Source organism: Carcharodon carcharias, chromosome 14 (assembly GCF_017639515.1).
Source record: "Carcharodon carcharias isolate sCarCar2 chromosome 14, sCarCar2.pri, whole genome shotgun sequence".
Lineage (NCBI taxonomy): Eukaryota > Metazoa > Chordata > Chondrichthyes > Lamniformes > Lamnidae > Carcharodon > Carcharodon carcharias.
The window spans coordinates 36,091,822-36,114,854 of NC_054480.1; the positions used below are offsets into that span (position 1 = coordinate 36,091,822).

The window sequence follows — 23,033 nt, forward strand, 5'->3', positions numbered from 1 at the left end:
GTGTGTGTGAGATTGGGGTGAAGTAGGCAGGGGCTGTTGTATTTCTATGTGTGTGAGATTGGGGTGAAGCAGGCAGGGGCTGTTGTATTTCTGTGTGTGTGAGATTGGGGTGAAGTAGGCAGGGGCTGTTGTATTTCTGTGTGTGTGAGATTGGGGTGAAGCAGGCAGGAGCTGTTGTATTTCTGTGTGTGTGAGATTGGGGTGAAGCAGGCAGGGGCTGTTGTATTTGTGTGTGTGAGATTGGGGTGAAGCAGGCAGGGGCTGTTGTATTTGTGTGTGTGAGATTGGGTTGAAGTAGGCAGGGGCTGTTGTATTTCTATGTGTGTGAGATTGGGGTGAAGCAGGCAGGGGCTGTTGTATTTCTGTGTGTGTGAGATTGGGGTGAAGCAGGCAGGGGCTGTTGTATTTGTGTGTGTGAGATTGGGGTGAAGCAGGCAGGGGCTGTTGTATTTGTGTGTGTGAGATTGGGTTGAAGTAGGCAGGGGCTGTTGTATTTCTATGTGTGTGAGATTGGGGTGAAGCAGGCAGGGGCTGTTGTATTTCTGTGTGTGTGAGATTGGGGTGAAGTAGGCAGGGGCTGTTGTATTTCTATGTGTGTGAGATTGGGGTGAAGCAGGCAGGGGCTGTTGTATTTCTGTGTGTGTGAGATTGGGGTGAAGTAGGCAGGGGCTGTTGTATTTCTGTGTGTGTGAGATTGGGGTGAAGCAGGCAGGGGCTGTTGTATTTGTGTGTGTGAGATTGGGGTGAAGCAGACAGGGGCTGTTGTATTTGTGTGCGTGAGATTGGGGTGAAGCAGGCAGGGGCTGTTGTATTTGTGTGTGTGTGAGATTGGGGTGAAGCAGGCAGGAGCTGTTGTATTTCTGTGTGTGTGAGATTGGGGTGAAGCAGGCAGGGGCTGTTGTATTTGTGTGTGTGTGAGATTGGGGTGAAGCAGGCAGGGGCTGTTGTATTTGTGTGTGTGAGATTGGGGTGAAGCAGGCAGGGGCTGTTGTATTTGTGTGTGTGAGATTGGGGTGAAGCAGGCAGGAGCTGTTGTATTTGTGTGTGTGTGAGATTGGGGTGAAGCAGGCAGGGGCTGTTGTATTTCTGTGTGTGTGAGATTGGGTTGAAGCAGGCAGGAGCTGTTGTATTTCTGTGTGTGTGAGATTGGGTTGAAGCAGGCAGGAGCTGTTGTATTTGTGTGTGTGTGAGATTGGGGTGAAGCAGGCAGGGGCTGTTGTATTTCTGTGTGTGTGAGATTGGGGTGAAGTAGGCAGGGGCTGTTGTATTTCTATGTGTGTGAGATTGGGGTGAAGCAGGCAGGGGCTGTTGTATTTGTGTGTGTGTGAGATTGGGGTGAAGCAGGCAGGGGCTGTTGTATTTCTGTGTGTGTGAGATTGGGGTGAAGCAGGCAGGGGCTGTTGTATTTCTGTGTGTGTGAGATTGGGGTGAAGCAGGCAGGGGCTGTTGTATTTGTGTGTGTGAGATTGGGGTGAAGCAGGCAGGGGCTGTTGTATTTGTGTGTGTGAGATTGGGTTGAAGTAGGCAGGGGCTGTTGTATTTCTATGTGTGTGAGATTGGGGTGAAGCAGGCAGGGGCTGTTGTATTTCTGTGTGTGTGAGATTGGGGTGAAGTAGGCAGGGGCTGTTGTATTTCTATGTGTGTGAGATTGGGGTGAAGCAGGCAGGGGCTGTTGTATTTCTGTGTGTGTGAGATTGGGGTGAAGTAGGCAGGGGCTGTTGTATTTGTGTGTGTGAGATTGGGGTGAAGCAGGCAGGGGCTGTTGTATTTGTGTGCGTGAGATTGGGGTGAAGCAGGCAGGGGCTGTTGTATTTGTGTGTGTGTGAGATTGGGGTGAAGCAGGCAGGAGCTGTTGTATTTCTGTGTGTGTGAGATTGGGGTGAAGCAGGCAGGGGCTGTTGTATTTGTGTGTGTGTGAGATTGGGGTGAAGCAGGCAGGGGCTGTTGTATTTGTGTGTGTGAGATTGGGGTGAAGCAGGCAGGGGCTGTTGTATTTGTGTGTGTGAGATTGGGGTGAAGCAGGCAGGAGCTGTTGTATTTGTGTGTGTGTGAGATTGGGGTGAAGCAGGCAGGGGCTGTTGTATTTCTGTGTGTGTGAGATTGGGTTGAAGCAGGCAGGGGCTGTTGTATTTCTGTGTGTGTGAGATTGGGTTGAAGCAGGCAGGAGCTGTTGTATTTCTGTGTGTGTGAGATTGGGTTGAAGCAGGCAGGAGCTGTTGTATTTGTGTGTGTGTGAGATTGGGGTGAAGCAGGCAGGGGCTGTTGTATTTCTGTTGTGCACTGAGCTGAAGCAGGCAGGGGTGGGTCTATGCCTTACCCACAATACCAGGCTGTGGTTTCCGCTGGTGAGGGGGAAGCAGGTTCCTGGTTACTCAGGGCTGGGAGGAGGAGACAGCTTCTCGGGATCATTTTTTTTTCCCTCTTGTGCTGGACTCGCTGGTTTCGGGGCCCTTTCCGCTGCTGCACATATACATGGGTTAATCGGTGAGTGTTGGGCGGCGCTCGTCCTTTCCGTTGAGAGACTTTGTTTAATGGTTTATTTTGTATGTGTGTGTTGTTTTGTTTTGCTCGCTGTTGGCGGTGAGTGGAAGGGTTTGGACCCGGACTGAGTGCAGCCTGAGCCTCGGGGCCGGGGGTGTGTGTGTGTGTGTGTGTGTGTGGTGGGGGGGGGGAGGGGGGTGCGTTGGGGGGAGAGGCCCGGACTCCATTCCTGCTGCGTCAACGCCCGTCTTTCGCCTCCAGAAAACCCCCTTTCGGCCTCGGCCGAGCTGGGGCCAAATCTCTTTTCCCCCCGCCCCCCTTAACCCCCCTCTCTGTCTCCCTCCGTTTTGGGCCAAAGTCGGGGAGAGTTGAAACGGTTTAAAAAGTGCGGGGAGAGCGCGGTGTGAGGCTGAGTCCGCGGCCTGCCCGGGTATTGTCTCCCACTCAAGCCTGACTTTGTCTGGAGGGAGTTGGGGGTGGGGGGTGAGAATGGCCGGCGGGGGGGAGGGTGGGGGGGGGGGGGGGGGAGGGTGGATTATCCAACAAGCCCGACTTAAAACAGCAAAACCGCTTAACCGTCTGCTCCTGGGAGACGGTTTCACCTTATTTTATGATTTGACTTCTATTTCTAACGGGTGTTCTTTAAACAAAAAATGCCTAACTTCTTTTTTTTTAAAAAATCCCTTTTCATTATGCAAAACTCAGATTTGGAAGAGTTGGTGATGTAAACTATTCGTCTGTACACATGATTTCGCCCATGTGCAGCTTGCGTTTGGTTGCTGATAAATAAAAGGATGATTTGGATTATATTCCTCATCCTTTAAATACTTGCTGTTTAAAGGTGGGATTTCTGTAACAGGTAGCGTGTTGGAAGTGCAACCCACAGTTTGTGGCGATGGTGTTTAAGTGTAGAGAGCAAAGCTAGATGAATGTATTTACGCACTACTTTCCACTATAAAATAAATACAGAACTCCTTCAATGATTTTTCTTATGTATATTGCTTGATTCTTTCGATTTCCTTACTTTCAGTTAAACATAAACTGACAAACTATTAAATCAGTTAACCTTTTTGATTAAATGTAGGATTTTATTGTACAAAGAAAATGGATAATGCACCTATTATGGTGGTCACACTAAATGGATTATTCCCACCAGGAAATGAAACCTTCAGATATTGGAAATGTAAAATAAATTGGAAATCTGTACCAAATCAATCTGTATCAAGAAGAGTGAAAGTATATTTTTTTGTTGGAAACATAAAAAGCATACACTTCAGCAAGGTTTGATTCTTTTTAAGACAGTAGTTCAGATTGATTTTCTCATTTAGATATGTTAGTTAAAATATTAAAATACCCAAGTCCATCTTGTGGGGGGCTTTCCATTTTGGTAGGAAAACCTGAAACATTGGCTACCGGCCATAGCTGGGGTGTTGTTTGCCCACATCCTCCATTCTGTTGGTGCAAGTGTGCTCCAGCACTTTATGCACACAGACACAGGTCTGTGGAGGCAGTTGCAGTCCTATTCAACCACTTCCTGGTTGGAGTTTCCAGTGAGAGCAGACATGTCCCTGAAAGGGCTTCCCCATTCTTTGAAATGCTTCACTGCTGGGTCCTGAAATAATGAGGGAAATGTGCTTGATTTCGCAGTTCATATTTTGTGCAAACATATTTCGAAGGTATCTTTTATGCAAGGGATAGCCTATGCTGTGATACTAGATTTTAATAACTTGTGTTAGAAATTATTAGTTGTGTCTGAGTATATTTTGTGGAATGTGCAACAGAAGTAATTTCAACAGTAATATTTGTCTAATTTGAAGACATTTATACTTGACTATTAATCTGTGCAAATAAATAAGCGTACAAGTTGTTAACACGGAATACTTTAAATATTGGGAGAGTTGGAAGTTTGCATTGATTATCATTCTGCCTAATTGATGTTGTGAACTTTTTTGCTGACTTAGTACAAATGTGGCTTTTGGAATACATGGTCATTTTAAGGAAATTTATTGGTACATGTATACAGATGATTACCTGCTCAGAGAAACAACACAAGTACATTTCTAGTGGATGGGATGTGGTGATTATTTTCAAGGGAAATTAAGGGTTGAGCTGCTGGCCAAGATGGAGAATGAAACAAACCCCATACTTAGCTAGTTCAGCAAAATTGGTGCAAGATTTAAGATTATATCCAGGATCCTCCTGCCAGCAATATTGATCTGTGCTCCACATCACAAGGCTGAGTCAATAGATGAAGTAGATGTTACATCACTATAACACGACTGGTGTCAAGTAAATTTGCCTAAGTGTAACATCTGCTGCACTAATTTAGATCCATAGACTTTTTTTTCATTCCAAATATAAAGAAATTGCTAAACTCCATTAGAATAAAAGTGTCATTTGGCCTGTTGGAGTTAAAAAAGTACCATACGGTGAAACCACCAGAGGTCTGGGAGCTTGAGAGGCTGTGAGGAGGTCCTGAAGCTATTCCCGTGGAACCTTTTTCAAAAGAAATGCAGTAGATTGGTGCCGATATTTAAAACATTGCAAAGCTGTGCAAATCTACATATCTTGTGTTTATTATGAGAAAATTGGGATGTTATTTGTGCTGTCCAATGAGAGGAACAGATGTTTGGCTCAATATATGAATAAATGGGTGGAATGAGAACTTCTGTGTTTTGATCCAGTAACACACTCTTAGATAAGGGGGATGGAGGAATATGTTTGGAATGTGGAGTATTTGAACCAATGCATTCTAAATGTTTTTGAGAATAGGGCCTAAATGTTGCATTTTGGTTTATTTCTGTCTGTCTTTTTACTCCCACCACCCCCCTTCCCTAACATCCTTTTGTATGGATTCCCTTTCCTATGATTTCAACTTTAAATCCGATATGTGGAAATGGCAATGGAGCATGGTTTTCACAGGATGTATTAAGGCGCACGTTGCACTTGAAAGTTCTGTGTTAGAGTCATAGTTACACAGCATAGAAACAGGCCCTTTGGCCCATCGTGTCCATGCTGGCCATCAAGCACCTATCTATTCTAATCCCATTTTCCAGCACTTGGCCCATAGCCCTGTATGCTATGCGGTTTCAAGTGCTCATCTAGATGATACTAAAATAGCTTGGTGAATTTCTGCATCACAGCAAAAGAATATTTAATCCATGACTTCCAAGTGTTTGAAATGTTAATTGTATGAAAGGCACAATCTAATAATCACAGCTGGTTGAAATAAGATGGATTGGAAATATTATTGCAGTAATGGTAATGGATCATCATAGTTTGATTTGAGTGGTCTCATCTGTTATATAGGTTTGTTCAACTTGACTTGGTATTGTTATGGAAGTAAGCACATTTGGACAACAATTAGTGCTTCCATTTCAGTTTTACTTAAGAATATCTCGAAGAGTAGTGTAAATTCTGACAAAAGCACACCTCAGCTTAATTTATATTCACTGTCCACACCTCTTTATTTTGACTCACACGTGTCAAGCTGTGACAGAGCTTCAAATGCTGCTCGCCATTGTCTGAAAAGATCATCGATAGTAATCAGTGATGTATCAGACTATCCATGGAATTTTGCAATCTCTTTGGTAGTACTAAAGAGCTGCAAATTTGTATGCTTGAAATTAAGACAGCAAAATGTACCAATACTTGCCCAGAATTTTTTCCACTTGGGGATTTTTCTGGTAATATTTTTTAATTGTGTGCAAGTGGGAGTTTCCCGTTAGAAATTTCCTGTTCAAAATGGATGGAGTGGGGGAGGAAGCCATTATGACTGGAACACCCACTGAGAGAGAATCCTGCTAACTGATAGTTCAGTGCTTAAACTGATCATGGGAACCTTTTGAAGAAATAAGTTTTTTTTCAGGTAGTGTGGTTTGGGACTGCAAACACTGTGAACTTCACAATGGGAAAATAATATTTTATTTGAAGTTTTGGATGAGTGCTGCTTATTGGTTCCTGCTGTCCACTTGAGCAGCAGGAACATTGAGGGCAAATCTTGGATGTAATCTTTAGTCCAAATATGTAATAAAATCACTCCCAAACACTCGTATACCAACTTGTTAGATAATGATTACAAACACTTATTCAGTTAACTTATTAGCCAAATGTAAATTTATATTTCCATATACAAACAAATGTTGCCAAATGGATTGGAGCTAAAAGAATTGCTACATTCCCATTGTTTGCTGATATAAACCAGCATATTTTTTGCCCTTACCTGGTGGAATTTTTTATTTTTATGAGCTTGGGGTAGTATTGAATCTTTCTGATTCTATCTGCTCTGTACTTTAGTTGCTATGATGTATCGGTGCTTTTTCAGAAAGCAGTAACAGCTTGATGTAAAAAAAAAAAATAGTATTTTAAATTAAGGAAGAAATGTACGAGAAAGTAAAGTTAACCTTCAAAGTACATTGTCATCCATCCAATGTATAATGAAAATTGGCAGCCAAGTGTTCAAAATGTTTTGTCTGAATACTTCAGGGATGCAGTGAAGTGAGTACAAAATCCGTTATTTTACTTGGTGGTGGGGGTGGGGGGAGGGAAAGAAAAGTATAACTAAATATATTAGGCTTTCCAGCAAGGAAATGTCTATCACAAAGTTTTAGTAATCTCCATATAGAAACATTTCCAAAGAAATATTTGAAGAGGATAAAATAAAAAATGTCATTAAATCTGAAATATATCGAAAGTCTTGCCAAGTTAATTTCGTGATAGTTACCTTTAAGGAATATTAAGACATCTAGTTTTATGCTTTAACTTGTATTTTAAAACATTTCAAAGTCAGGATGTCATTACAGTAGCAGTGAAATCCATGTCCAAGTTTGTATATTTGTGACCTCAAGTTAGATGGCAGCATTAAGCTGTATCCTTAAAGAAACTAGGTTTATCTGTGTATATAATAAATGTGTCTCTTGATAGTTGTATTGGTAATTTTAATGGAGTTCTCCATCGACAAAGAAGTGACAGTCTCATCGCTTTGCTGTAACTGTACATGGTCACCTGCAGCCTGGCATGATTATATTATGTGATTGGTAAACGTAATGCAAATATATCCTTTACTCCAACCATATTCTGCAGGGTTGGTACATTCTTCATAGAAATCTTTCTAAATAGAATTCGAGAGACCTTCTGTCTGACTGTTCAAACTCTTTCTCAGGCTAAAAAGTTAAAATCCCAATTCTGGAATAGCTTTGTCGTAGATAGTCCTGATATGTTGTAAGAGTTTAATATGGAGGAAATAGGTTATATATGTATTGCTAACAAAACGGATCAAGTTTTTGAGGTGCTTGGTCCAGTAATGTCTCGTTGGTTGAGCAGCCTTTCAGGAAGTTTCCTGAAAAGACAGATGGATGGAGAATGTACTACTCACTGTTATGGGAATATGTAATTTCAGTTGTTGGCTGGAGTAGGAGGAGAAATGTGGCTTTTACCTTGGCATGAATCAAATGACAAGCTGTAAACTGTGGGGCTAGTCTATTCGGGTTTTTCCTTCCCCTTCTGAAGGGAGTGGTTCATGCTGGGGTATAGTTACATGTATTCTGGCAAGCCCCCAGTGCCCCGCCCAATTCTTCAAATGTGAGCCAAGGCACTGAATGTTAGCAGGCTGCTTCAACAGTGGAGTGAGGGAGGAAAGGAAAAAAACTGCATCAAAACTGAGCCTGATTCTGCCCACATCTAACATCTGTGCATGTACACTTCCTAGCAGAGGTCATTTGATTGGATTGCATTCATAAGCATGAAACTTGGCTTTTTTTCCTTCTCCTATGGTTCTGTTTTCTTGCCACACACCAAACCCGTCTGCCCCTGCCCCCACCAGCAGCCCAACTCATATGTTCCAACTCATATATTTAATGATCACTTGTAACTGAAAAGCTTCATTTTAAGAAATTGTGATAGGATTTGTTCAATAGGGCATATAAAGGACTAAAATATCTTTTGCTTTCCTATATGTTTTTGTGTAAAAAGTGGTAAATGACCTTTTGAGGCTAAGAGCCCAGCCCTGCATGTTGTGTTTTTCTGCAGAGTATCCACAGCAATACAGATAAAATTCTGGGTTGGGTGGAGGAGGGAGAGCTTTAGCTGCATTTCCTTTGGAACGATGCTTTATTCTGTGACTAAACTTCAGATGCCCTAAAGTAATTTGTAGCTTTATAACAGGAAGTTGGTGAAACAGTTTTCAATGAGAACAAGAAAATAAACAAGAGAAGTCTGATGATATCAGTAATTATTAATGGTGTTCTACTTTCACAGATTTGTAGTCAGGTTTTAAGGATTATGATTTACTGTGCCTTATTTTTAAACTCTTGTTACAATATGGTGAAAAATTGTTCAAGATAACAGCTCTCCCAATAACTAAGTGGAAATGTACCACCCAGTGCAATATTGAACAGTACAGATAAAGGGGTCACTGTTCAATGGCTCTTGCCAAAGGGTACATATTGCTTTTGAGTGAGCCTAAGCTTGAACTTCTCGGATAAATGGCTTCTTGATATTTGTTTGGACAACAAGAAGAGTGGCCATTTGTCAAAGTATAACGGGATGACCAACACTCAAGGAATTATGCCCTTTATATATTCCTGCTTTCATGTTGAAAAGTAGAGGAGGAAGGTAGTTTAGCTATTTAGTGAGATAATAGCAATGGTGTGTCTATTGTCATGGGTTATACTATTAGCAAAGACAATGACCTTGTATACTATTATTTTTGCTGCTGTGTCTTTTCAAACCCTATCTTCTATCATGAAAGTGATGAGTGATCTGTTGAAATGATGAGTTGTATGGCACCCATGTGATGAAGGATTTATTGTGCCGGTATTTGTTTTGATATGTGGTGAGGTCGTATTGAAAATAATGGTAATACATTCAACACTTAAAAGGTCTATGTTTAAAAAGGGCAGTCATTTATATTGACCAAAACTTACTCACTTGCAGTAATGTCAGTTTCAAAGTTGTTGGTTATAGCACCTAAGTGCTCCATTTATTTTGGGCAGAGACAGCTTACTTACTATGTGCACCTCATGAAAGTTAATCTTTCATTAAATCCACCTACGTATCCAATCCTTTCTTATAGTTGGCGTGCTCTGGAGTGTTGCATTCTGATCTTCGTGCCCAATTCATATTCTTGCATGGTTTTCACTGTCAGTGTTTGGCACTGAAAAGGCCGCTGATTTTTTTTCTGTAAGGACTTTTTCAATTTCAGTTCCTCTAGACTTAATTAGCTTTGCGGCAACGTGTAAAGAATTGTACGGAGATCCTGTATGCAATATAATGTCTGGTATAATGCCTGAAGAAGTTTTATTTTCTCCCTGTATTGAGCTGCTTGCTCCTCCCTGAGCCCCAATCTCTTCAATGTGAGTGGATCAGATGTCACTAATCAGTTTGTGACTCTGTGATGGTAACTGCACGTCAGGATTGAAAATTCTAGTAATGTCAGCTTTGCAAGAACAGTAAACACGTATGTAGGAAACACGTCTGCTATAAGTGTAGGAAACACCATTTCTCAGTTGTATGACTGAAATAATGATAATTGTTGAACACCTTTTAATTTTATCCTTGGAATGATGCAGCAAAATTAACTTTATGAAAGTTAAGTGTATTTTGAACATCAAAGGATATCCCTCTTTGTACATATCAGAAAAGTGAATGACAAAAACCATGAGCTATTTACCTTCCATTGGATGCAACTGAATAAAAGTTATAATGAGCCAATTCTTGAAATGCAGAGGCAGAAAAATGCCTGAATTCCAAAATGAAATTGAGGGATGGCTAAATTCCATGTTTTGTTATAAGTATTTATTGCATACCTACAGGCAGTGATATCTGGGCCATTAATTTAGTGTTTTGATGGTTTGCATGAAGTCATGTCAATTTAATTTAGTGTCAGGGTCCATAGGTTCCTGACTCTGGAAAGTCAAAATATGACTTATGTTGACTTCTTTGATAACTAAGTTTTCTTCCAAAAAAGTCTTGTTAACTTAATATTATGTATGGAAGAGAAAATGTGAGCGCCAAGTAGTACTTTTCAATATAACTAAGGATGAAATTGAAAAATATTTGTTTAAATAAATTTGGTGCAGTCATTGCAGTGCAGCAGTTAGTGGAGCAAATATAATGCAGAACTACATAGCCAAAACATTAGAGTGAAAGTCTGAGGAAGTGAAGCTGAAGCTGCTGGCATTCCAGTGAGATAACACCCTCGAGTATTGAGGTGACTGAGACAGGTCTCAAAAATGGTTCAAATAAAATCCATGAGACAAATCATGGTTAAAGCTGTGAGGAAAACCTGACAAAGTTGAGCATTTCAGTTTGAAAGAAGATGCCAGAGATTTGACCTCATATAGAGATCTAAGACAGTAAGTGGTATGGAAATGAAGGATCTGGAACTCTGATTCAAGCTCAGCTTTTAACAGTAGAACAAGGTGGCACAGTTGTATTTAAAATTGACATTGGGAAGTCTTTTCACACCAAGTGATTAATGTATTGAACGAATAGAGTTGTGGAAGCAACAACAGTGAAATAATTTAAGAAAAAAATGGATTCTGTAATTAAGGAAACCAGTTGGGTCTTTGTGGAAGAGCTAAGACAGGCCAATTTCATTTTCTCTTGTAACCTTGTGACTATAGTGACACATTGCTGACACCAGAGGTAATTGTTCTTAAAGGTTAAATGGATCCTGCAGAGCTGTATAATTTTACATGTTGGAAAGGGAAACCACTTCAATTCTTTTTCAGTTCTCTGCCCAAAGGTAGGTCTGACCCACACCACCACAACCTCCACTGCGGGTAGGGCAAGGAGACAGGTCCTGAATCCAGCCCAGCTGGAATGGTGAATTTAACTCTGTACTCTTGCCCCAATCTGATCTTGCCCCAATCTGATCCACACCAACTGAGCCAATCGTCATCGTATCCCCCCCCACCACCACCAACCGAGGCAAGGAGTCTTAGTTTCTGTGGTAACGTGCGCTATGATGTGTGTGTTGTGGTCTGCATGTAAAACTGGTAGAGGCTTCAATTTTCTGGTCAGCCAGTGTCACATGGCTGACCGGGAATCTCTCATAACTCCTGCCATTGCTGTATGATGGAAGGGCTTGCAAGTTGATACTCGGCCTCCTTGGCTGTGTTATGTAAGCACCTTCCTTGGCCATCAAGCCCTGGAGTGGGACTTGAGCCGAAGCATATGGCTCAGAGGCAAGGATGCTACTGATTTCACCACAAGACCTCTTGCATTTCAATTATTTACTCTAGTTTCTTTGCTTTAAAGCAAGAGCAGCTGAAAAATTCCACCTGGAATAGCCCACTGTCTCAATTCCAGATAGAATATCACAAGCTCACTGTTGGGGAATTCTCAACAAATGGTTCATTCTGCCAATATTTTGGAGGTATAAAATAGGGAAATAAAGGATAGCTGAAGGAGTCCAGTCAGTACATCTAGGCACAATATTTCACTTGTGTGTTATTTGAATGAAGTGTTAAATCTGTCCCATCAGATGAATGTTGAGGATCTGGTGGCATTATTTGAGGAAACACAAGGATGACCTTCAGCCAGCACCACTCCAATCTTGTGGTCATTTCTTTCATTGTGCCTTGTGGAACCTTAATGTGTGTATGTTTGCTAGCATTGCAACAGTGACTCAATTTCAGAAGTATCGTAATTGGCTGTGAAGCACATTAGGATTTTTGAAGACTTGAAAGGCGCTGTATAAATACAAGATGGTTTTTTTTCTACATGAGAAATGTTTTGTTCTCTTTTCTAAAATCTCAAATATGGCTGCATTTGTACAGTGTGCCAGTTGTTTGGCATATTCCCCTCCATTACACTTCAGAAGTACCTCATGGGGTGTAAAGCACCCTTTTGTTATGAAACGTACCCTATAAATGCGTGTGGTTTCTTATTGTTAATTAAGGAAGTTCAAGCTCAGATTACCGGCAGTTTCCGTCCATTTGCCTGTACTTTTGTATGTCGAAGAAAAATGGTCTGACAACTTTCCGAAAGTAGTATAGATGTAACCTGACACACTTGATATTGCTTATGAAATATTACCCTTTTAAGAGTAAAATTATTGGGCATGCACAAATTGATCTCATGTTTTAAGGTGAACTGGATAGTACCTGTGAATTTTTCTCTCTTGAATCCTTCATGGGATATGGCTGTCACTAGCAAGGCTAGTGTTTATTGCCCACCCCAAATTGGCCTTGGGAAGGTGGTGTGAGCTGCCTTTTTGAATCACTGCAGTTCATGAGATGTAGGTGCTATTGGTGAGGGCTTTCCAGGAGGACTATAACTTGCAACAGTGAAGGCATGGCCTTTTATATTTCCATGTCAGGATGGTCAATGATTTGGAGGGGAACCTGAAGCTGGTGTTCTTGTACATCTGCTGCTGCAGCCTTTGTCCTCCTTGGTGATATTGGCCGCAGGTTTGGAGGGTGTTGTCGAAGGGGTCATGCAAGTTGTTGTGGTGTATCTTGTACACACTGCAACCACTGTCCATCTTTGGTGCAGATAGTCAAATTTAAGGTTGTGGAGGGGATGCTGATCAAGCAGACTACTTTGTTTTGTGTGGTTTCAAGCTTAGTTGTTGGAGCCGCATTTAGTCAGGCAAGAGGGTTGTATTCCATCACACTCGTCACTTGTGCCTCGTTGATGGTGGATCGGCTTTGGTGAGCCAGGAGGTGAGATGCTCACTGCAGAATACACAATCTCTGACTTGCCTTTGTAGCAACGTTTCGTATATGGCTGGTCCAGTTAAGTTTCTGATCAATGGTAACCTCCAGACGTTGATTGTGGGATGGCAATGCTGTTGAATGCCAAGGGGAGCTTGTTAGATTCTCTCTTATTGGAAATGGTCAGTGATTGGCACTTGTGGTGCGAATGTTACTTGCCATCTATCAGCCAAGTCTGAATGTTGTTCAGGCCTTGCTGCATGCTGGAGGATTGCTTCATTATTTGACAAGTTGTGAATTGAACTAAACACTGCAATCATCAGCAAACTTTGCCACTTTTGACCTCGTGACGGAAGCTCATGAATGAAGCAGCTGAAGATGGTTGGGCCGAGCACACTCCCCAAGGGACTCCAGCAGTGTCCTTGGGCTGGGATGATTGGCCTGTAGCAGCTGCATCCATCTTCCTTTGTGGTCAGTATGAGTCCAGTCAGTGGAGATGTTTTCCCCCAATACCCAAAGACTTCAGTTTTACTTGGACTCCTTAATTCAGCATTTGCAGCTAGTCTTACAAATGATTGAAACCTAGTTTTGATGTGGATTTAAATGCTGTGCTGCTGACAGATTTGCTGCTGGAAGCACAATAAAAGTGATCGCGATAGGCTGTTTTTCAGTTGTAAACCTTAACATATATCCAAGATTGTATATTGTCTGCACTAATTATAATTTAGATTAATAAAATACGACCTTTTCAAAAGATTGCATTAGTAGGCAATAAAAAATTATCACTCATTTTGAGGCAGAAGTTACGGCTTCCAATTCCCTGTGGCCTTTTCATTATTTGTCCTTGCTGTTGTTATACTTTTGTGGTCTAATTTTCATCTTTTATGCTTTACATTAATATTAAAAAAGTGGCAGATCAAAATGAGGTAGAAGCAGGGAATAATATGGTTGCATTTTATGTTCATTGTTATTAAACTATTTCATAATGTGGCCAAATGTCCAAATTTGGCCTTTAATTGAAACTGTAGCTTACTCAACTGTTTTTTGTTACTTTATCTCTGGCTGCTAATGACATTCCATTAATAGTGTTCATGTGCAATAATGAGATATCTGCTAATTAGCTGTTTGGTTCCAGGTAGAATTCCTCTTCATTTCAAAGCACTGGGAGATCGCAAACAATCCTGGGACAGAATGGGGAGGAACTGGCACTACGTTGATGAAGGGGAGGGACAGCGAGACAAAGAAAGACAGTAAGCAAAAATAAGTTAAACTACAACAAAAGTTGCAATCATTATTTAAACTAAGTGTCTAACTGTATTTTAAAGGAGGAAATATGGGGAGGCGGTTGTGTAGTGGTATTGTCACTGGACTGGTAATCCAGAGACCCAGGATAATGCTCTGGGGACTGGAGTTCGAATCCCACCACAGCAGATCATTGGATTTGAATTCAGTAAAACTCTGAAATTAAAAGTTTAATGATGATTGTTATAAAAACCCATCTGGTTCACTAATATCCCTTAGGAAAGGAAATCTGTTGTTCCTATCTGGTCTGGCTGACATATGACTCAGACCCACAGTAATGTAGTTAACTCTTAAATGCTGTCTGAACAAGGGCAATTAGGGATGGGTAATAAATGCTGGCCTAGCCAGCAACGCCCACATCCCGTGAACGAATAATAAAAAAGGTGGGAAAACCAGAAAAGATCTGATCATAATTTGGCTTGATTTTGCATTTCCATCTTCTATTAATTTAAAGGTCTCTGATATCCATTTGCAAAATGCAGAAACTTGTATTCCAGAAGATCACAACGTGTTAAGGGTGAAAAACAGCTTCCATAATGATCTTGTCAGAAGCAATCAGCCAGGTGGCAGAGTAAACATGATAGCTGTGCATCATTGTTTACTGGAAATGGAATAATGTTTCATTGCAATGGGAAATTCATACTGCTGAGTGCTACAAATGGATGTTTTTGCCACTGATTAAGAATTACAGTGTACTCACAGTTGAGATGGAGACCACCATGAGGCAACTTATTCAAGCACATTACTTTTATGGATAACTTATACCAGCATAACCTCAGACACTTGTAGAGCTTTGTTCTAGATTAATTCACAGTTGCTTTCTAGGTGGAATCAACTGATATCAAAAGCAGTGTGTGTCAAATTGTAAGTCGTCAAATCATAAGTCGTCAACTCCAGAGTGATTTGGCACACCTACATTATGAGCAAAGAATAATCGTCTCTCCCCCACTTGACTTGTATGTATTCATTTTGTTTGTCACAGGAAGGTGTACCAGATGGCTTCTTGTTCTGAATTATTTTTATGTTCCACAAAATATCAATATTACAGTGGTAGAAGTTCTTTTGCTCAACATTGTCAAAGTCAACAATGTTGTTACTTCAACAATGGTTCTGTGGGCAGCAGTAACCTTTTGGGAAGTACATTGTTGATGTGGCTCCTGCCCAAACACACGTACTTTCCAGCAGTCATAGCCAGGTATTCCAGGACAACAGCCAAGAGTGGAAGCACTGAGTTTTCTTTTCTTCCTCTTAATTTGGCCATATTCTGCAGCACTCTTGATGCTGCTAAACTGACAGACCAGCTCAACACACGGCCTGAATTAAACCTCAGCCTTTGCTTGGATCAATGCTACAAGGGTTGCAGGAGGTATATGATCCTTGTTTTAATCATGATTTTATCATCTTTCTTGAATTTAAAATGCCTTTCTGAGCTCCATGTTTGTGCGGATATCAAAGGGTTTTTTCCCCTTTGCGCACAATTACATTATTAAAAGTCCCTCCCTATACACAGGTTTGAGCCATGTATATATAAATGGGTATCTGATTGTCATCCCCTCTTTTTGATTTTCGTGTTTTGTGCTTTAAATGTGCTGGTCAGAGATTGTGTTGGATCAGGCATTCTGTACACCTTGCCCCTTGCTATAACATCTTGAAAATGTAGTCCATGACATTTGGAATCAAAATATTGTCCATGTAGAATTCTAATCCCACATGGTCTCTGGGCAGTCATATTAAAATCTGTGGATGATAGAGGCTAATAAGGGTACAACGCTTGATGCTCGTTGATTAAGTTGCTGTTCAAGAAATGCTTTCCTCCTTTGCAAGTGTTTTTCTTTTTGCCTTAAGGGTAGGGTAAAGGGAGAGTTGACATGACAAATTTGGGAAGATGATGATGGGCTTGCTGCCAGACCTGCATGTTGGCAGTTAGCAGCCCTCTGAAGATCAATATAATAACAGCACAACAGACTTAGTTTGTGGAAAACCATTGACATTGAAGAAAACTAACATTGATCAAATTGAAATTGCAATTCAATTTGTATTGGCTAAAAATCATAAAAATGATGCATTCAAAAGTTAGGTTTTGTTTTATATAGTCTGGCTAACTTTTCCGCTCCTCAAGACCAATATCTGTGTCAAGCCAAAACATCTCTGTGGCACAGGGAATGTATATTCTCCAGCAGGTTTTTAGGTTTTGGAAGTTTTTTGTGATGTATTTATATTAAAAAATGACACTTGTTTAAAAGAATTGTGGATTTTAAACTGTTTAAACTGCTTCCTGTGCTTATACTCTGCCATATGTGCTGCTTCGCAGCTTATGGTAATAGTTGCCAATTAACACCTAGCTGTGTCCGCAGACTTTTCATCTAGCCAGGTGACACAGCTAGATGTCAAGTGATGACCAATGGTACCATCAGTATTTGGTCTGAATATCTAAGGCATCAGCTGACATCAGTATTCAAATCAGTTAATTTGCTTTAACTTCACGTCTTGCATGTTATGTAGGTGAAGTGCCCAATGTATGAAATTGGGATTAATGACCACGAAAAAATTGTTGCATAATAAGCATTTGGGCTGAGAACACCAGGAGTAGGTTTTGGAACATTAGGCATTAATTGCTCTGCAGTTAGGTTGGAAATAAACTGAAGAAAACCAAGGGAGAAAATAGCACGAGATAAATTTTGGAGCAGTTTGTGAGGCATAGAAATCATGGAGCCACTGTCCTGCTTCACATTACTATGTTGAAATTCTAAAGGAGCACCAGTTCTGACCATTTTTGGCATAGTGATCATTGTTCCATTTCAGAAGCATTTCATTGGCTGTAAAGCACTTTGGGATGCCTTGAGGTCAGGAAAGGCAACTTTTTATTTAAATAAAAATGGTAAACTGTTCCTGGCAGTTTTATACAAAAGGAGATTTGCATTTATGTGGTGCCTTTTGAGGCCTCAGGACATCCAGAAGTACCTTAGAGCCAATGAAGTATTTTTGATGTGTAGTCACTGTTGTATTATAGGGAAATAAGTGACTATTAGAAATTCTGCCCACAACACTACCAGCTATACTGTTACTGATGACTGTTTACATATTCTAAATATTTTCACAGGCAGTTTTCCAAGTTGAAACAATAGTATGATCAAAAATCATGGCCACAGGAATTTCACACAGTTTTTTTAGTAAATATAAATGCGTCATTTGCTTGCATTGCCCAAGTGTTTGAGCTAGGGCAAGTTATTAAATTGTTTGTTTTTGAAAATCAATATAAACCACATCCATTGCATTTCCTTTATGAATTCTATGAAGTTGGTCAAGTAGTTGTATAAAGATGTGCCTCAGAGATGCATGGCTTTCTTTGTGTATGATGAATTTGATTACCAGATTGAAGTTCGATTCATACATCATCCATTGCAGTCAATCAAAAATGTATTGTTCAACACATGAACTCTGCAAATTAGCAATCAGCTTTTATAATTTTTAATCCATCTGAAATTGAGTCAAAAGTCGCAAAACTTGTAAGTTAGAGAGTGAAATGAAATTATTTTTACGCTCCTCAAAATTCAGGGGAGACTGAACAATATCTTTTCGATGTCAGGTATCCACTGTCAACATTGAATTCTTGCAAGAGAGTGTGATGATCACCTGTGCCAGCAAGCCTCTAAGAAGTAGAGATTTACTTTATTGACTGTGGATAGAGATCTTCAGACCAGCCTGAAATAAATTAAAAACAAACCTAGCAAGACCAGTGCTATGTTTTATGAAGTTACTTCAGAGGTTTATGCCATGAATGTTGATTTTTTACTTTTAATAGCACATAATGATGACTGGGAGAAAATAGAAACAGTATGGTGTCAATGTATAAAACATCAATGGAAAACTATGTTGTGAAGTTGAATTTAATCTGCTGTCTATCATATCAGAGATGTGACAAATATGACAACACTGCTTATTGAGTGCAGAACCAGAAGAAGCTGTATGGTCTTGCAGTTGAATGATCCAAACAAAGAGGATTCTTGATTTGGATGATTTTTTATGGAATGAGTTAATTGTATGTTAATTTTATTACATTCAATGAAGTGATGATCTATAATTTTCTATTGATGCTTTGTGTATTATTTGTGTACTATGGTGGGGATAGAAAGAGAGTCAAAATAATTATTTTCAACCTGGGTGACAAGTTAAGCCAGATCCAAAAAATACCTCAATGATCCTTACAAAAAATAAATTGGCCTAGATTTTGCTGCTAAAATAATGGCGAGTTTAATGTCGCTGTTATTAATAAATTATTCAGCAATATGGGACAAGGAAAAGATGTCTTGTGAATTGCCACAAATTGCTGAAAGACTTTGTGCTCTGCCGTTAGCCTTGAGAAACATCAGCTCTCCCTCAACCATCCCATGTTTTATGAGTTGCTATGTTTTTGTATTACTTTCCAGTTAAACTTGCGGTTGAAAGTTAGGATTGCTATTAAACAGCACAAGTATCTTTTTAATGAGGTAACAAAAATGTTTTTAAATATTTGGTTCCCAGTTTAAATGTTTTTCTCCACATTATACACATTTCTGATAGACCCATTATCAATTGTTTATATTGCGCTTTATTTATTATACTGAGCACAGCTTCTTGTTTTAATGTTTTATGTATTGTGACTTCGATATTTTCCTCCCTATAATCACAGTCCAACACTGGTAAACTAACAAATCTCCTGTAATGTAATTTGGTGCTGTTGATAACAATGGATAATATTGTTTGTGCACCACTCTGGCACGTTTGGAGAATAATAACTTAATTGGATAGCTGGTGCTGGGGCAATATTGGAGCAGCTAAGTTCGTTATTATGGATATCAAACCAGACATATACTGCATTTCAGGAAAGTAGGTTGGACAATTGGAAGAAGTAAAAAAAACATAGGAACTTGAAGCAGGAGTAGGCCATTTGGCCCTTTGAGCCTGCTCTGCCATTCAATATTATCATGGCTGATCCTCTATCTCAGCACCATATTCCCGCCTCCTCTCCATACCCCCTGATGCTCTTAATATCCAAAAAATTATCAATTTCTTTCTTGAATATTCTCAGTGACCTGGTCTCCATAGTCTTCTGTGGTAGAGAATTCCAGGCTGACCACCCTCTGAGTGAAGAAATATTTCCTTATCTCAATCCTAACTGACCTGCCCCGTATCCTAAGACTGTGGCCCCTGGTTCTAAACTCCCCAACCAGAGGAAACATCCTCCTTGCATCCAGTCTGTCCAGCCCTGCTAGAATTTTAAACGTTTCAATCAGATCCCCTCTCATTCTTCTAAACTCAAGAGAATACAGGCTCAGTCGAACCAATCTATCCTCATAAGAAAATCAAGCTACTGAAACTTCGCTGCACTCCCTCTATGGCAAGTATATCCTTTCTTAGGTAGGGAGACAAAACTGCGCGCAATACTCCAGGTGTGGCCTCACTAAGGCCCTGTAAAAGTAATTACTGATTCCTGAAAGAGAGATCTCTTGATGGAGAATGAGACAGAGGAGAAATTCTCTGCTGAGGGAGGTATCGTGAATGCTTGAAGAATGTGTCTGAAATATGGAAGGGAGCGTATGCAGACCTATGTAATCTGCACATATATTCAAGATTCATCTATTTAAAAAGTGGGGATATTAAAATATAGAAAAGCTAGCTACCTCTGCCTTGCAGTTCAAAAACTTAAGAAATTTCAGATCACATTTGCTGTAATAATTGTATAGGTTTTATGTGCCTTTAAAACTATGGGCTCTTAATTTTGGAACATTTGGGATATCTATATTGTAAATCATGTAAATTCAAAACAACACATTTTTATGCAAACTCAATGTATTGTTCTGCATTAATTCTTGAATGCACCTTTTCTTTAATTCTTTAATTTTCATAGGCATAAGTAATTTTTGTGGGAGTTCTGTAAAACTGTAGCTTGAGGTTGAATGACCTTTAGCCTTATAAAGAGATTTTTTTTGGAAAAAATGGAACTTCTGGAATTGGTTAGGTATGTGCTGCATTACCAACAAATGGCTCTACTTTTCCTCGAACGATTGATCAATTTGAGTTACTTAACATTGAAATTCAGAACACTTGACTGACTTATTTTTAAAACAGCACTGCCTTAAACCCTTTCAGATGATTGCAGAAAATTATTTTGGTAACAGTTGTGAAAGCCATAACTAAGTTGAAATAGTTGGTTGCGACTGACCTGAAGACACTTTTGCTTGGCAGAAACTTCCTTTCTTATCCATGTGGATGTGGTAAATTGTAAAGAAATGTCGACATAATATTTGCTTTCTTTGTTTAAAACACAAACTACATGCTTATAAAACAGTTAACTATAAATCTGGATAGTTTAGTTACTATGAATATATCCTGAAATCAATGTGTCTGAAATTAGATCTTAGAGCCACATATGTAGTGAGTTTAGGGATAATCAGAGTTGGAACATTTGAGGAAAGCAATTACCTGTTGGGGTTGAAATGGGTAAAAATAAACCAAAAAGTTGATGCTGATAAGTCATTGCCACACATATGGTGTGTTTTTTCTGAAATCTGGAGTTAATTTAACAAAAAAAACCCTGAGTGCACGAAGTTATGCAAGAGAACATGAAAATTTGTTCATAAGGTGGTTTAGAACTTCTGGAAAGCTGTAATTTTCTAGCGAATTTGGGTATGTACTAATTGCAGGGTTATAGACAACAAGCAGGCATGATGGTTCAAATGGTTACCATGTGTGCTATGAAATTCTATGTAAATGTATTGCTGACTAAACTTGGAATGGTATTATCTTTGAAGTTGTAAAATTCATGACATTTTGGCATTGCTTCACTGGTGAAGTTGATGAATGGAGCGCCCCTTGATCAGGGGTGTGTTGGTGGAAAAACAATAAAAATATGTTTTATGTAGTGCCATTCACATTACCAATCCATCTCCAAGTGCTTCACAGCCAGTAAATTATTTTCAAAGTAATGTTGGCAGCAAGCACAGCAGCCAGTTTACACGCAGCAAGATCCAAAAAAAATTAGTGATGGATGACAGGTTCATATATTTTGGTGCTCATTGAGAGTTGAGTGTTGACCAGGACAGTTCCTTGCTCTTCACAAGCGTAATACATGCATCTTTTACATCTTTTTTAAAAAATGTATTCATTATGGGGATGTGTGCGCCACTGGCAAGGCCAGCATTTGTTGCTCTTCTCTAATTGATCTTAGGAGCAGTTAAGAGTCAACCACATTGCTGTGGCCTGGAGTCACATGTTGACCAGACCAGGTAAGGATGACAGGTTTCCTTTCCGAAAGGACATTTGTGAAGCAGATGGGTTTTTACAACAATCGATGTGTTTCATGGCTGCCGTTACTGAGACTAGTTTTTAACACAATTTAAAAAAAAAATAATTTAAATTCCACCAGCTATCATGGTGGGATTTGAACCCATGTCCCCAGAGCATTAGCCTGGGCCTCTGGATTACTCGTTCAGTGAAATTCCCACCATGCCTCTGTCTCCCTCAGATGAGCAGGGCCTTGATTTAACTTCTCATTGCAAATACAGGGTCTTTGACAACGTGAACAAAAACTTTTATTTATATAGACCCTTTAGCATAGTAAAATGTCACAAGGAGTTTCATTAAGTGTCATCAAATAAAATGATACCAGGTCACATGAGATATTAAGACAGTAAAGAGGTGGCGATGCTTAGGGAAGGAATTCCAGAGTTTGCAGCTAAGGCAACTGAAGGCATGGAGACCACTGGTGGAATGATTTAAAATTGAGGATACAGAAGAGACCAGAACTAGAGCAGCTTGGAGATGTCATAGACTTAGAGTTGGACGAGGTTAGAGTAATACAGGGATGAGGCTGTGGAGTTAATTGAAAACAAGGGTGAGAATTTCAGCATTGAGGTGTTGCTGTGAATGTAGGTCAGCAAACATAGGGGTAATAGGTGAATAGGATTTAATGCAGGCTATGTAACAGGAGCGCTAAGTTTTGGATGAACTTAGGTTAACGGAGAGTGCAAAATAGAAGGCTGCCCAGGACAGCATTGGAGTAGCCAAGGCATGGATGAGGGTTTCAGCGGCAGAGAGAGGCAGGGCTGGAGCAGTGTAATGTTAGACATGGATGTAGTTGGTCTTAGTTATGGAGTGGGTATGTGGTCACTGGATGATATCAGGTTCAGATAGGTCACCAAAATTGCGAACAGTCTGGTTCATCCTAAGACAGTGTCCAGGGAGAAGGATGTACTTGTTGCTGGGGGCTGGAATTTATGGCGGGGAATGGAGGTGGACCTTGTGAATGAGATGAGCTCAAAGAGAGCAAGAAAGGAGATGAAGCATCTGAAGAAAGATGTGAGTTTAGGACTCAGACAGAGAGGAGCCTGTAAGGGAAGTTTGGTATGGTGGGCTAGGAAAAAGGAGGGAAACAGTAGAGGTAACCAACAGGTGCTCTCTATCTTTATGACAGAGAAGTCCTCGCAATTATTGAAGGTATGTTTGGAGGAGGCAGGGATTTTGGAAGACAGCTTGTAGTGAAAAGAAGCTGGGAGTTACCTTGATTCAGGGATCCACTTGAAATGCAGTGAGTAGCTTTGCTGAAGAGAG

At 40.2% G+C, this 23,033-nt stretch overlaps 1 protein-coding gene across 6 annotated transcripts in view; it reads left to right on the forward strand.

The window, feature by feature from the left end:
- The first annotated feature begins 2,297 nt into the window (after positions 1-2,297).
- Positions 2,298-23,033, forward strand: part of LOC121286909 (zinc finger and BTB domain-containing protein 46-like) — a 108,125-nt gene continuing 87,389 nt past the window's right edge. For 2 of the 6 annotated variants that reach the window (XM_041204164.1, XM_041204165.1), the window contains exon 1: positions 14,282-14,392. In XM_041204164.1, coding sequence (XP_041060098.1) covers positions 14,334-14,392 — 59 coding nt within the window. In that variant the 5' untranslated portion in view covers positions 14,282-14,333. Of the gene's footprint in view, positions 2,485-14,277; positions 14,393-23,033 lie in introns of those variants that run through there. The other 4 variants (XM_041204166.1, XM_041204160.1, XM_041204163.1 and 1 more) reach the window with 4 other exon arrangements.